Consider the following 14,421-nt stretch of genomic DNA (forward strand, 5'->3'; position numbering starts at 1 on the left):
CTTTAGACTCGTGGGGGTTTATGGTAAACACAGCACAAAAGGCACAGTACTTTGCCAATACAGTTTTCTACTTGCCTTAAAAAAAGGACTTCAAATTGCTCCGGGCGTTTGTTCTCCACAGTTACTGACCTGCATTCAGTTCTGTTGTAGTTACCTGTTTTTTATGGGGCCTTCATTTGTGTTTACAGAAACAATGAGGCCATATTCTTCAGTCTTTATGGGTTTTCACAGGAGCCTTTGCCAGATGTGTTTTGTTTACAATTTAAGATTTTTTTGTCTTGTTCTCCAGTACGTGCAAACTTTACATGTGAGAAAGGCTGTATTGTAAGCATGCAGTTTGCATTCAGCAACTGTCTTTTCCTTAAAAACAACAATATGTTGGATTTAATGTTTGCCCTTTAAGGAATAAGTAGCATATTATCTCTGATATAAAAAGGCACACCTGCTATGTTTTGACTTGGAAGTGGTCGAAGGTAATGTGAGAGACTGAGCAGGCTGCCCATGCTTTTATGGTTCCTGGTTTCCCTGAATTCTTAACACAATGCTTTGTTTCTCTCCTTGGAGTATTTACCGCATGCACCATGAAGGAAGCACATCAGACAGATTCAGGTGGCTACCACAATCAATTGGAGCTAGCGGGGTTAGGTTTTTCTTATAGCAATCGACCTCTATACTGCAGTTTTATTTCTGTGTACTCTAAAATTATTATTATTATTTCTATTTAGTTGTACATGCTGCTTTTATAAATATTAAACAGTGATCTGATCAAAAATAGTTTCTTTTCCTTAGACAAACTTGGAAAATCTTGTTTCTAAAAATTCATATTACAGTAACATGGAAATTCTAAACCTGTTTAAATAAAAATGATGCGTAAATGTGTAATGACGATAGAAGGAAGTATGGCTCTCTGCACACCCTGCAGTTGTGCTGAGAGCCAGCTACAGCACAGGGTTTACAGAGGGGGGATTAATACTGGGTGTTTGGCAGTTTTAAAGCTCCAAAACTAGCTGGGATCAAGGCAGGGAAAACAAAACAAAAACCCTGTCTTTGTAATCACTGTCAGTGTACCCTTGAGCAAGGCAGCTGTACTTAGGAAGTGATTTCAGTATTACCTGAAATAAAAACTGCCTAATTACACTTTATTGCATTATCATTTTTATTTTTATTTGAACTCAATAAACAAAAACTTAACCCTTTGATTTTTAGAATAGCTTCCATTATATACCTAATAACCAGATAAATAATATAATATAATAATGAATAAAGATTTTTTTTTTTACAAGTTTTAAAAGTAAGACTTTCACGTGCTTTGGATTTGAGAGGAAGTTGTTTAGTCTAGATGTGCCACAAGCCTCTAAAAGTTAACTCGGTTTATTATGTGTGTCATTTTGTGTCTTTTGCCAGGCTGCGGGGAGCATCTGATTCGCACCATGCTGGCACGGGAATGCTCTGCTGCCATGCAGTCTGAAGATGCCCACCAAGCCCTGCTGGAGGCTATGCAAAACAAGTTCATCAGTGAGTCACACACATGTAGCCTGATTACCGCTCTTTTCCATACACACAGATTTGTCAGCCAAGAACGTGTTTGTGAGAAACACGTGGAGAGAATTATACAAACAGATGTTGCATAACATAAGGAATGAGAGAACAACTGGAAACGTTGGAAATTATAGAATCAGAGACAGCTTTTGATTTATGGTTCCTTTTCACTGTTTAAAAAGGGCCTTCAAATGGTGCACACATCATAGCTGACAGCCACAGATAATTTTGGAAGACATGCTTGTTTTGTTGAAAGTTTATAGGTTTATATGAAGAGCTTTTTTTTTGTTTTTTGACTTATTCTCAGAAGTGGTCAGTTTTTGAAAGCCTTGTTAACCGTGTTTGCTGTGCCTGTGAATGACCACTGGGACAGTTCAGAGCAGAGGGAAAAAGGACATATGGAAACATGTGGTGGTTTCTGCCTTGTTCTGGCCTTCTTTAGAAGTCCGTCTCAATTTGGCTTTGTCCTTTATTCAAACAAAGCTGCACAAATCCTGTCTTTGCAGAATGCACGTTAACAGTAGGAATGAGACAGGAATGTTGTTATGTTATTAATATTCCCGCATCATCATATTAATGTTGCTTCTGTACAGTCATTGCAATTTACCCGTTGCATTGTTAAGATGTCATAGGTTTGTGTCAAATACAAAAATGTGATTTATGCAGCAATGGGACAATGAGTATAAAGACTGACAAACTCATGTTCCTGTTGGATAAATGGATCAAACAGGACTTTCGCCCTGGACACTGCGGTTTGATTTTGATTTGCATTTTTTTGCAGTTTTTAAATGTTGCCTGGTTAAGGTTAAGATCTTGATTTTTCTCTCTCTTCGTTCTTGTATGTGACCATTTTCAGAGGAATGTTTTGTTTGTTTGTTAAGCCACGGAAGTTATTAAGGGATGAGCAATTTTAAATAGTATTTTTGGGCAAAAACACATCATTTGTTCCCATTTCTTTAGTTAAATAGATGCAAAATCCCAAATCTAACACAGTTTAACAGGCATAAAAAAGGTTTTTTTTGTACCAAAAGGGTAATTTCCAAAGAGTTATATAACCAAACCTTGGCATATCTCAGCGTGGTGTGCAGTGTGCCGTTAAAATTTTTGATGAAACTCGTCAAGTGGGTTACAAAAGAAAAGTGAAAAGAAAGACAAAAGAAGTGGCAGGTCTAAAAAAACCAGTATCTATAGCAAATGAACAGCATCTGAAAGTAAGAAACAGGAAAAAAAAATCCAACACAGACCTGACACAGGACCTGAGGGATACATCTGACTAACAGCTGATCCATCTACTGTTCACCAAAGCCTCATCAGAAATCGTCTCAGTGGAAGGGTGGTTGTCAAGAAGCCATTCTTAATGAAGGGAAATGGGGAGAAAAACTGAAAATCAGTGATAACAGGTCTTATGAAATGTTACATTTCTGGTTCAATGTATGAAGTGTCAGAAAAAGGAGAGTGAGTTTTGTGTTTTACAGCCATATTTAAAACATGATGGTGGCTCAAAACGTTTGCACAAAACCATAGATAGAACACGGCAATGTCAGGTGATTCAGTCTATAGCAGCGGTCCCCAACCCCCAGGCCCTGGACCGGTACCGGTCCGCTGGTCTACAGAATAAAACACTTTCAAACACTTAAAAAATTTTTTTTGTTTAATGCTAATAAAAGATTGTAGTGCCATAGACACACCTGCCAAGTACATATCAAATGGGGTGATATTTCAAAAATGTTCATTTCTGTTTATTTATTGTTAAATTCTTGCTGCAGGCTAAATAATGGAGTTTTTCATGGAATATTTTGTCTTTTTGAAAATGTAGAACAAATATCTGTTTTTGTGTGTGAACGCTGTCCAAGCTACACACACACACACACACACACACACACACACAGTGTTTTATAGAGTGAAAGGAACATTACGACATGGAACCAAAATCTGAGTGAAATGCAACAAAAGAACAATGGTATGCAGACACAACAATATTTATATCAGTTGCACCAAATAGTCCTGTTTTCCTTTGCTCATTGCTGTGTTGAAACATTTCAAGTCATGCTATAGCTGTTTATAGATTGTTTTTTTCCAAACCGAGCCCTTTCTTATTTTATTGCGCTAGGCTAATGGCCGCGTCCAAGTTTTTCTGTATACACAACACCTCATTGAAGTTTGTCTCTCCTGGAATTTAGTCAGGGAGCAAGAACGGCCCTTTCTTTATGCGTTATTAAAGTCAGCTGAAACATATTTGAGCATTATTTAGATCTTAAAATGAAACCTTGTGTTATAACAGTACATACAGTATGTAGAGTTAAAATGACACTACCTGTTATTCACTATTTCTGGGATAAATCCTGATAAAACTAATGTAATTATTTCAATTTGTATAATTTGGATATAAAGGGAGAGAATTGGATTGGAAAGTTTTGTTGCTCGTACATCAAAGGTTGTGTATTGCGTAATTATGTCATGCTATGCTTGGTTTTATGTTTTAGGGTTGGAAAACGAAAAAAGTATGAGACATTATTGATTAACGAGAACCTTTCTTTTCCTTTTTTTAAACACATATGCCATTTTTAATCATCTTAAATGTGTTGTTTTTCCTCTGTGTCCAGGTTCACCCATTCTGGCCAGTGAAGATCGTGTTTTGGGGGGAGTAATTGTCTTGCGATGTTGCAGATGTGTGGAGGCTCAGCCGTCTCAAAATTTTCAGGGTATACTGGGTAAGATGTTAATAATTTCAAGACTTGACAGGTTGGTAATAAAATAGATAGACAGACAAAAGTCGTCTCTTTTCGTGGCAGCTGCCAGCATCAGATGGTTCGTGAGCCATATATAAAAACTTTAAATCCAAGCAGACGGTAGCAACACTGGTGTCCAGTCCATCTCCTCCGTGCCTGCGACGGCATCATTACAGAAATTTACATTACATTTTTTTGATTGGCAGCTGGAATTTAATTTACAGCTGTCCCCTAAATGTCGCACATGACTGCAGTAGTTATGAAAGTACAAAAACTAGACAAAGACAACTTTGATCCAGACTTCAAACTCGACACTGCAATTCTTTGGGTTCCTTGCAGTGCACCCACCAAGAGTGAAGTGGTTAGGATGAAGTGTTGTCGAGAAATGTGAAGAAAATCACAGACATAGGGTGACTCCTTGATTTATTAGTGAGATGTTAAGACAGAAGAGAAGGCACTGTGGCTTTCCTGGCAGGTGGTCTGTGTTTTAACTTGCACAATCAGGCTTTGGTTTCACACCCTTCATCTCAGATTTAAGCAGAGACCTCCCACTATGGAATCAACCACTAATCTTCAGAGAAGTGGAGGCCTTCTGAATACTGCCAACTGATTGTATTGATAGATTTGGTTTCTCTGCCCAGACCTTAGGAGAATGATCCTACTTTCTGGATTTCTACTATTATGGAGTTGACCTCAGTGCTCATTGTGTCCAGTTCAAAGTTTGGGCTCTTTATGTTTTCATAAATCTTTTGTTTTAACTCCAAATCATGGAGTGCAACATAAAACATTAAGTCTGCATGGATAATAAAATATTTTCAATTGACAGACCCCGTTTTGATGTTGTGTACGTAGCGCAGCTTTTGTGCTGTGTCACCTACCACAGATTGCTGTTGATTTACATGACTAAACATCATGTCGACCACATCCTTTTGGTGAAGTAATTGAGTTTACATTTCACCTCTCAAGTTCTGCTATTCTATGCAATTATGTCACAACTGCCAGTCATATATTTTCATTGTAATGGGCATGTTCGGTGTTAAGTCCACCGGCTCACCCGCCGGATGTTCTTCTTCGGCAGTTTCTGTTCGCTTTAGGAAATCGAACCTTTCGTTCTGTATGGTTTCCTGTTTCTATCAAACCTTTGCTCCGGCTGCTAAATCTGTGTATGGATATTTGTGTATGAAGACTTGGTGTTTGTAACCTGTATCTGTCTTTATTTACAGTGGAGTTCCTGTGGAGTCACACCACAGAGAGCATGTGTGTTGGCTACATGTCTGCCCAAGATAGCAAAGCAAAGGTGAGATTTGAATTAGCCAACCAACTAAACTGAAACATATTATAATTAAATACAATCTTAAAGTGAGCTTACAATGGTTGCATCTTGGACCAATGCCAAAGGCTTAAAGCTGGCATTAAAACAGCTTGTCTCCTTTTTTTAACTTTCAGTTCAAAGATTTTTTGGTAGTTTATGGAATATGCTTCGGTCCTGTGCATTGTGGCGGGAACTTTTGCCCACGTTCCCCACACAGGAGCCACATGGGTCCACCCTCCTCCCTCAAGAGGGTCCAGTGCTTTATGAGTTGAGTGAATGAAATGAAGCATATTTTAGTATTTTAGCCGAGCACTTTTTATTTAATATTTTTATGAAAAACAAAAAACTTTTTCTTTTCTTTTTTTTGCGGTGGGGTGCATTGTGTATTGATATGGTATACTGGGTAATAAATGTCACTTTTATGTCTGCTGTCGTAGAATGATATTTAAAAAAGGCATCTCTGAGCCTTTTTAAGATATTGTTTTACATAAATGCTGTGGTTTCTTAAGCAGTAGGGGCTAGTGGCCTGGTCTCCTGGCTCTAAGTGGAGTCTCAGCTCGCACTGATTTGTTTGGCTAATGTATCTTTGTCACTCTGTATGAAGAGAGGGCACTGTTGTTGAAGTCTGGTTCAGATTTCAAAGTGTTTGTCCTGTGTCCCCTGGCTCCACCTCACTCACCCGTCTTTTCCACCCTCTCTTTCTCTCTCTCTCTTTCTCTTTCTTTCTCTCTCTCGTGGTCTGCCTCTCTCATCACCCTCTCTCTGTGGCCACTACCTGGTCTTAAAGTACCATAAAGTTTACAGAAAGTCATGCGCCACTGGGGATATCAGTATCAATCTGCATATTTGTCAGATGTGCTCTGTGCATGGGGCTCTGGGATGGAATGTGAGCGTGCACGCTGTCCTGTCATGGCAGTGCCAATAGAGAGAGGTAAGCAGAGGACAGTGAACATAAAGTCCCTGTTTGTAACTCTGTTTTGTTTGCTTTGTTATGTTCAATTTGCACTCCTCCGCCCGCTCTCCCTCCACCCCACAAACTCACATAAAGTTAACATGTGGGGTGGGTTTATTGCTGCTACAGCAAAATGTCAGTTCCATAATCATTTGTGAATGATTCAGCCATAAATAAAGTACAACATCAAAATCCATCTGCTGTTATTTTTTTTAATGTCAGTGACAGGTAGGAGGCATTAAATCATCATGTGACTACTGAAGCACAATATGTTTTGATATTAACCAGATAATAGAGAAGAATTTGATTCCCAAGACAACTAGCGTCATGAAAGCAGGATTCAAATGTGGTGGTCTTTTACTGTTCCACACATTTTCTTTTTGCCCCTTTGGCTCAAGCTGCTCTGTTGACAGAGTTCGTGCAGTAGTGCAGAGTGCTCGGGAAGAGTATTTGTAGGCTACCCTTTAATCTAAACAGCAGAAACGTCTAGGGTCTGGGTCCCAAAGAAGCACTCAAGTAGCTTTAAAATCTACTGTGGTGAAGTCACCAAGCATCACTCCATTGAGATATGCATGCAAAAATGTTCTTTGTAAAGTGCTTGTGCTCAGTGGGTGGAGATCCAGAAATATCATCTGTCAGTAGTGGTTTCTGGGTCTCTTGGGGGAGGGTATCCACTTCCTCTTGTGGGGCGATTGGTGATACAGTGATATTGGAGAGTGCAGCCAAGAAGACAGCTGCTCCACCAAATCTCACACTGCTCTAACAGAGACTGAGTAGCTTGTTGTTGTGAAACTGAAGTTATGATGTGTCTCTGTGCCTGACCATCTGCATACCAGAGCAATGTGGCTATCCTGTCCTTTATGCCTACTGAGAACAGAGCCAAAGAGGAGCACTTTAATGCTGCCAGGCTCCAGTCGTGTCTCCTGTGGTCTGTAGAGTATGGAGGCACAGGAAGTGCCACCTGCGTGTCTTTACGGCAGACCTGTGATGAAATTCTGGCAAACAGGCAGGAAGCAGAAGAGAATAGGCTATGAGTTTGGGGGACATAAGTCATCTTGAGAGGGAGTATTCAGTTCAGTTTAGGTCTTACTTTGTAAGAAGAAAATGTTTAATTTTAATAGTATTTTGGATTTATCAAGGAGCCAATTGAGAGAAGCTAATATGGGAGAAATATGATTTCCTTTTCACGTCCTGCTGAGTACTTTTGCCTAATAATGCATTACAGTAGTCCAGTTTAGAATTTTAAACCTTTGGACCTAACAGGATGTTTCTAATTTTAGCAGTAGAGAGCAGATGGAGGAAGGGAGTCCAGTGTATTTGTTTAATGGGACTGTTATAGGATATATCCTCATCAAAAATGCTCCAAAGCACCTCACACTAATATGGAAGGCTAAGGTCAAGCTATCAAGAATTAAGAACCAGGTTAGAAGGCCAAGTCTGATAACTTTTGTCTGAATTTAGAAGCAGAAAATTAAACATCATTCAGGTCTTTATGCCTTTAAGAGTTGCCCGTACTTTAACTAATGTATTTGTAGCATTTGACTTCATAGATAAATACAGTAGGGTGTTATCTGCATAGTAATGGCATTTTCAAATAAAATTGGCTAGGGGAAGCAAGTATAATGCAAAGCCTTAGTCTTAGAGTCTAAATCTTGCTCTTTAGCACCAGGAGCAGAGCAAGTAGCAGGGAATGAGTGCCTCCAGTGAAGATTTGGCTGACTGTGTTGCTGTAAATCTGTTATAAAGAAAATCAGTTGTATGGAGTCATATTTTGATTTTATTTTAGTCAGCTGGCCTAACTTTTCTGAGTTTAAGCCAATTTTCTGTGCATTTGGTTGCCTGTTTTCTAAGCATAAAGAGTCACAGCCATACACTGGCTCAGCTGCTGTTCAGCAGACATTCCTCCCATTCCTATTCGCTGGGCATTTCAAACCACCCAGAGTCCATCTACCGCTGCTTTTCCATGATAAGAACATGAAAGAGCTGAGCAGGAGTATTTAGGCCAGAGGTCAGGTTGGATTTCTATTCTTTTACAGTGTTTTAGTGAGATTTACATGCATGTATTTTTATGACCGAGCAATATCTAGATTGAATTGCTGCAGGCCAGTCAAAAGAAATCTCAGGCCAGATTGTTTGACACTGCTGGAAACTCTGCTCCGGTTTTTCTTTCTTCTCAGTCAGATGTTGTTTCTAAGGAAAGTCGAGTCTGCGTCCTAATCTTTTAGACGTTAGACTGTGAAATGGCAGCGGTGCAGAAGAGTGAGAGCATCTGGTTTTATTCAAACACTCACCTTTGTTTGCATTGGATAGACATCAGAACATCAAGCTGTGTTTTACAGAAACACACAAAACTGCACGGACGAGCCAGTGGCGGTACTTCTGAAACGGACCATTGTTATACAATGATTGTCATGATTGGACAGATGAAAGAGAAGTAAAGGATCCACAACACAGCGAATATGGCTCGGTTTCCTCCTTGTGGACATCATTACCACTATAAAGATTTTTAAGGCCAGACACAATCAAATGGCATGCAACTCAGGCCTTATGGTTATTGTCTGCTTTGTGTATTACACGACAGACGTCTTTTCTTATGTTACATGCTGTTTTTATTATCCATTTTGCAGGGAGAATAAATAGCATATGATTGTTTTTGTTATTTATTTTTATATTTTCAAAGAATGTGGAAACCACAAGAGAAAAACAACAGCGTAGTCATAGAGCTAAATTTACCCTTTGGTCTATGCTGTGGTGTTAATGAGTGGCTTCTCCTCACTCCTAAACACATTCATATCTCCAAAGAATGTTGTTTTTCTCTGACAGATACAATGGAAATGTGTTTTTCATGTGATATTTTAACTCAGTCGTAGTCCTGTCATGTGGTCGCTTTAGTCACAGGGCAACGAACTGACAGGAGGCTCACTGTAGGTTTGCATGCTGTCATTTTCTTTCTGTCTGTCCTGCCCCGCTGTCACATAATTCTACATCTCATTGCTTTACTCTTAACCTGTCTGGCTTTTATATTTAGCTTGTGCTGCTTTTTGCAAGCCTGGGTTTTGCATCAAGGAATCATTGCAAACTAAACTGGAAGACAAGTTATGTTGGGGATCGCCAACAGATGGTGTTACAATCACGGTTACAAGCTCCTATTTTTAATTAAACTGGTTATTACCAGTTGCTGTCAAGTGAATTGGTCACTGATATTGACTAGCACAGCGACAAGGTTTGAGTCTTAGCATTTGTATTAATGAGCATAATAGCTAAAAGAATGTATTGTTTTTGTTCTTGTGAGTCAAATTACTGCTGCAGACTAAAATAAGTTATTATCAAGGTGATAAGGAGTATTTTTTCAACTGATGGTAGTCACTAAGTTTGGAAAAGGCCTGTATACACTCACCGTCCACTTCATTGGCTACTTTTGCCAATGAAAAGTCTGAAGACAAAAGGACCATCAGAGAGCATTTTTTTCAATCTTCTATTGTTCCATTTTTGTGAGCCCATGTGATCTCTAGCCCTGGTTTCCTGTTCCTAGCTAATTGCATTGACATCGAGTGTGGCCTTGTGCTGTTATAGCCAATCTGCTTCAAGGTTCAGCAGTCAAAGATGCTCTTCTGCATACATTGGTTGTGGTTATATGAGTTACTGTTGCCTTAGGTCAGCTTGAAGCAGTTTGACTATTCGCTTCTGACATCGACAAGACCTTTTTACCCAAAGAACTGCTGCTCACGCGATGTTTTCTCTTTTTCAGACCATTCTTTGACAACACTAGAGATAACTATGTGGGAAAATCCAAGCACATCAGCAGTTTCTGAAATGCAGGCCAGGCCGTCTGGCACCAGCAAACATGGCACATTCAAAGTCACTTAAACCACGTTGCTTCAACATTCTGCTGCTCAATTTGAATTTCAGCAGGTCGCCTTGACCATGTCTGCATGCCATGTGATTGGCTGATTAGGTATTTGCATTAATGAGCAGTTGAAGTACCAGTCCATAAACCGTTAAGCATTTAACCAAACATCGAGGTGGAACGGTTGTTTATTTACAGTATTTCTGTTTGCAGTTGTTTCTCCGCACTTCGCAGGTTGTAGTGTATTTTTTTTCATTCATACCTTCTTTTTTTAAAACTAATATTTATACCTTTTTAGTTTTTGATTATTCCTCCAGATAGAGAGAGACCTTTTAAATATGAGTGAGCGTTTTATTGTTTGCACATAAGGCTGCAGCATTATTTGTCCGACTTGTGCCACCAAAGTGTCAGGACATCTGTTGTGTGATTTCTGAGCCTGAAGCATCCTCGCTACTTTGTCCCAGTTCATGTAAAACACATGCAGTGCTCTTGGCCCTGCAGTGCTGTCATTACTCACTTGTTTGGTTTACTGAGCCTTTGACTCTTCCTGCTGACTAAGTCGCGCTGTCCTTTCTGTCAGCTAAAAGCAAAATTAAGATCTTAACATGTGGCACGAATTTGAATCGGAGTGGGAGCAGGGCACAAGATCATTGTCAGACACATGCACGGATATATGCATTGAGAAAGCTAGCAGGTAACTGCGCACAGTTTGAGCTGTATAGTCAGTGAGGTAAAGACTTGTTTTTTTTCTCCTTGGCATGCAAACATCTGAAGGAAAACATTTAGCTTGTCAACATTAGTTTATTATAACTCACTACAGACCTTCACTCAAAATCATTTAAATTAGGGCCTTCCTTAACCTTGTCCTCGGAAAATGAAGGGAAGAAGATGAGTCCAGAAACGTGTACTGGAGGCAGAATGGGCCCCTCAGAGTGTTACCATGTGTGCGTGGCCTTGTCTGGCTGTTGTCCCATTGAAGTGACAGTTGCCCTCGGGGTGCTCTGGGCCATAGTCGCTGGCTACACAGAAAAAGACCAGTAGAGTCCTGGAACTGAAAGAGAGATGTCAGGCCAGTTCAGTGCCCCGGTAAATAAGTGGATGTATTATTCCCCTAAGGCTAGAGCCAGCGTTACCCTCTGTGGGAAGAGAGGAAGGAGCATGACAGCCATTATTGGCGCAGGGAGTGTCGGTCACCTTTGATCCCCCAGTGGAAGTATCACTCCCGTCTTCACAGCTGTGTTTGCCCCTTCCCTCCTCTTCTTACTCCTTTTCAGTGTTTGCTCAAACGAAAGAAAAGAAACTCAAAAAAGAAAACACCAGCAGTTTGTTCTCTTTCTCCGTTTACTCTGTGTCTCTGCAAACACCGACTTGGCACCTTTGGACTTCAAAGGTAAAAATACATGATGGCACAGTAGTAGTGTGTGTTTTTGCTCCCTCTGATTGCATTGTATTTATTTTTTCTAACTTCTACTTAGATGTGTCCTTTCATGTAGCGGTTTACACATTTGCCTAAAAAGGGAAAGATCCTTGGTTTGATCCCAGGAGGAGACACGAATTCCTTTTGGGATTGTGTCAGGAAGGGGCATCCAGCGTGAAGATCTGTCACATCAAACACGCGGAGCTATCTGCTGTAGGGACCCCTTGAATGATCCAAAAGTAGCTTCTTACGTAGATACTTTCTCAACATTTCTGTTTACCCACCAAGCAGTTAAAAACGTCGTTGTGGTTGTGTGGTTTGGTTGTGCCGCTAATCTCCGGGAGCTGTGCAGCATCAGGCGTAATGGGCTTGGGTGCTGGTGTTGGATTTGGAGTTCACTGAGTGGGATGCAGTAGTTAAGCTCGGCGCTAAGCCACAATCACCAAATACTGGCTCAGAGGAAATTGTTGGGCTTTTCTCTGAAACCGGTATTAGAAGACCTTAGTTTGTAAAGTGCCCTGAAAAAACTTATGTTGTTCTCTGGTGCCAATTGAACTGAACTTTGATGATTGTACAGGAATCTAAGAAATCAAAATCCTAACAGCATTTCTTTTTCTCCATATAGATCTGCCTTTTTCTTGACTTTTTCTGTTTCTCATTGTGTGAATGTTTTCTTTTGCTGCCTGCAGACACACATATCCAGATTGCCACCTGGGACAGTTCCTGGACAGTCTTTGGCCATCGAGGGAGGGGTGTGTCGGCTGATGGGTGTAGTGGAGTGAAGCGTGTTTTCCTTCCTTCTGGGCTTCTTCAGCAATACTCCAATATAAACTCTTCCATCCACCCTCACACACACACCACCCTCACCTCCCCACGGCCTTTGTGATGCCAGAAGTAATAAGGTTTCGCTGTTTAAACAGGTGTCCAGGAAGGAGGGAGGAGTGTTGGCTTCTACTTAGTGCACTTACAGGACTTCCCTTTGCCACTGTCTGCCTCCAGCATGTACTCTATGCCAATTTATCCCCGAGCTCTCCAGTGTCACCTGGACTAGACTTGATGCACCATTGCCTTGATGCGCCGTTTTATGTTCTTTTCTTTGTTACTGTTTTTCAACTAAAAGTGGCTTCTTTCCTTTTGTATATAAGCTATAATTTTGTGTTTTTTTTGGCAAAACAGGGTGGATATTCATATTATTTTATATTACTGAACAGATGTGACTATTTTCAAACTTTTAGGAATTTCAAATGCAAAACCTTGTTGCGTTTTTAAAATACTTTTCAATGTTAAAAAGATGTCAGATTGCACCGAGTGGAATGCCTGCGACTCGAGGTTATCAGGAATGAAGAATTAAAGCTGCAAGGGTTGGACGGTGACACAAAGCCTACTTAGTTTTCCACGTACAACTTCCACACATACTCGTACACACATGTTCTTATTAATCCTCCAGCGTATTGTTTAATGTAGCATCATGTGCATCTTTGATGAACTTTCTAACCGTTTCAGCCATAGACTTTGCTTTGCTTTATTTTTGTTTTTTAAATGTGAATACTTAGATACTGCATGTGCAAAATCCACAATAAGCCACTTTCTTTTCTCTGATTCTGCAGAAATGCTCAAGAAGCAGGAAGCTATGCACTTCCAGAGTGATGCTTATATATACATATATATCTATATATAGTGCTCAGGCAGCAACATTTGACCCAAGCGCCAAACAGGACTGTTAGTCATCATATAGAAATCACAGTTTATATTTGTACAGTCCCAGTGACAGAGACGTGTATTTTCTTGCTAAAACAAAGTACAGTTAAAAACTAATGTATGCATCAAGCCCGTGAAATGATGCTGTCGAGAATTGTACTTGAAAAGAATAATTGTCTGAATTGAAACTTTTGTTGGGATATTTGGTTTCTCTGGTTTTGCTTTTTTTCTTTGCTCAAACTTTCAGTCCCAGCAAAAGCACGGTATAGCTTGTTTATTGTTTACTTGAAAAAATGCAACTAATATAAAATGGTATAAGCTATGTAAATCATACGTGCACCGCTTTCTAAAGTGCTCAGAAGGTAAAATAAAATGTATGTTGCTACGTATCCGCGTCTGTCTTTGAGTCCTTTTAAACTCCTCGGCATGAGGCGTATTCTCCCAGCCGTACCTTTTTTCCGAAATAAGACGCTCACTGCTATTTGGAGAGCAGTTTGTGTAAGCCCTCGCAGACAGAATAAATATAATCTAAAGTGTGGACTCCCAAAAATGTATAGTCTGAGAATAAATTACATGCTGGAAAGAAATGGGAACAGAAAATCTGCAGGAGGAGGAAAGAAAAAGTAGAAGAAGAAAAGAAATCTGTTCGTGAAGGCGTTGAAATTTTCCATTTTAAATGTTTCTCAAAATGTGTTTTCTTCTTAAGTTGTATTGTTTTGATCCCTCATAAATAAACATTTCGAGCCTCTGATTGGAGAGAGAAGCTATTTATGTGATTTGTATCAGGCTCCGGGGCAGGGCTCGTCAAAGTGCTAGCGCTCGCTCTGGATTGTGGTCACTGTAGTGTCTAGGAGGAATGTGCAATAGAGCTGCTCAAGAAGATAAATATATATTTGTTGTTTGAAGGCAGAAATGCCTCCCTGTCAG

At 40.0% G+C, this 14,421-nt stretch overlaps 1 protein-coding gene across 3 annotated transcripts in view; it reads left to right on the forward strand.

Annotated features, from left to right (window-relative positions):
• tasp1 (taspase, threonine aspartase, 1) overlaps positions 1 to 14,068 on the forward strand; it is a 31,492-nt gene extending 17,424 nt beyond the window's left edge. For all 3 annotated transcript variants that reach the window (XM_006806940.3, XM_087850310.1, XM_087850309.1), the window contains exons 11-14: positions 1,405 to 1,515; positions 4,143 to 4,250; positions 5,492 to 5,565; positions 12,486 to 14,068. In XM_006806940.3, the coding sequence (XP_006807003.1) occupies positions 1,405 to 1,515; positions 4,143 to 4,250; positions 5,492 to 5,565; positions 12,486 to 12,578 (386 nt within the window). In that variant the 3' untranslated portion in view covers positions 12,579 to 14,068. The remainder of the gene's footprint in view (positions 1 to 1,404; positions 1,516 to 4,142; positions 4,251 to 5,491; positions 5,566 to 12,485) is intronic.
• Positions 14,069 to 14,421: the final 353 nt, after the last annotated feature.

The sequence above is a fragment of the Neolamprologus brichardi genome, chromosome 13 (genome assembly GCF_056152115.1).
Source record: "Neolamprologus brichardi isolate AB-2024 chromosome 13, ASM5615211v1, whole genome shotgun sequence".
In the NCBI taxonomy this organism is placed as follows: domain Eukaryota; kingdom Metazoa; phylum Chordata; class Actinopteri; order Cichliformes; family Cichlidae; genus Neolamprologus; species Neolamprologus brichardi.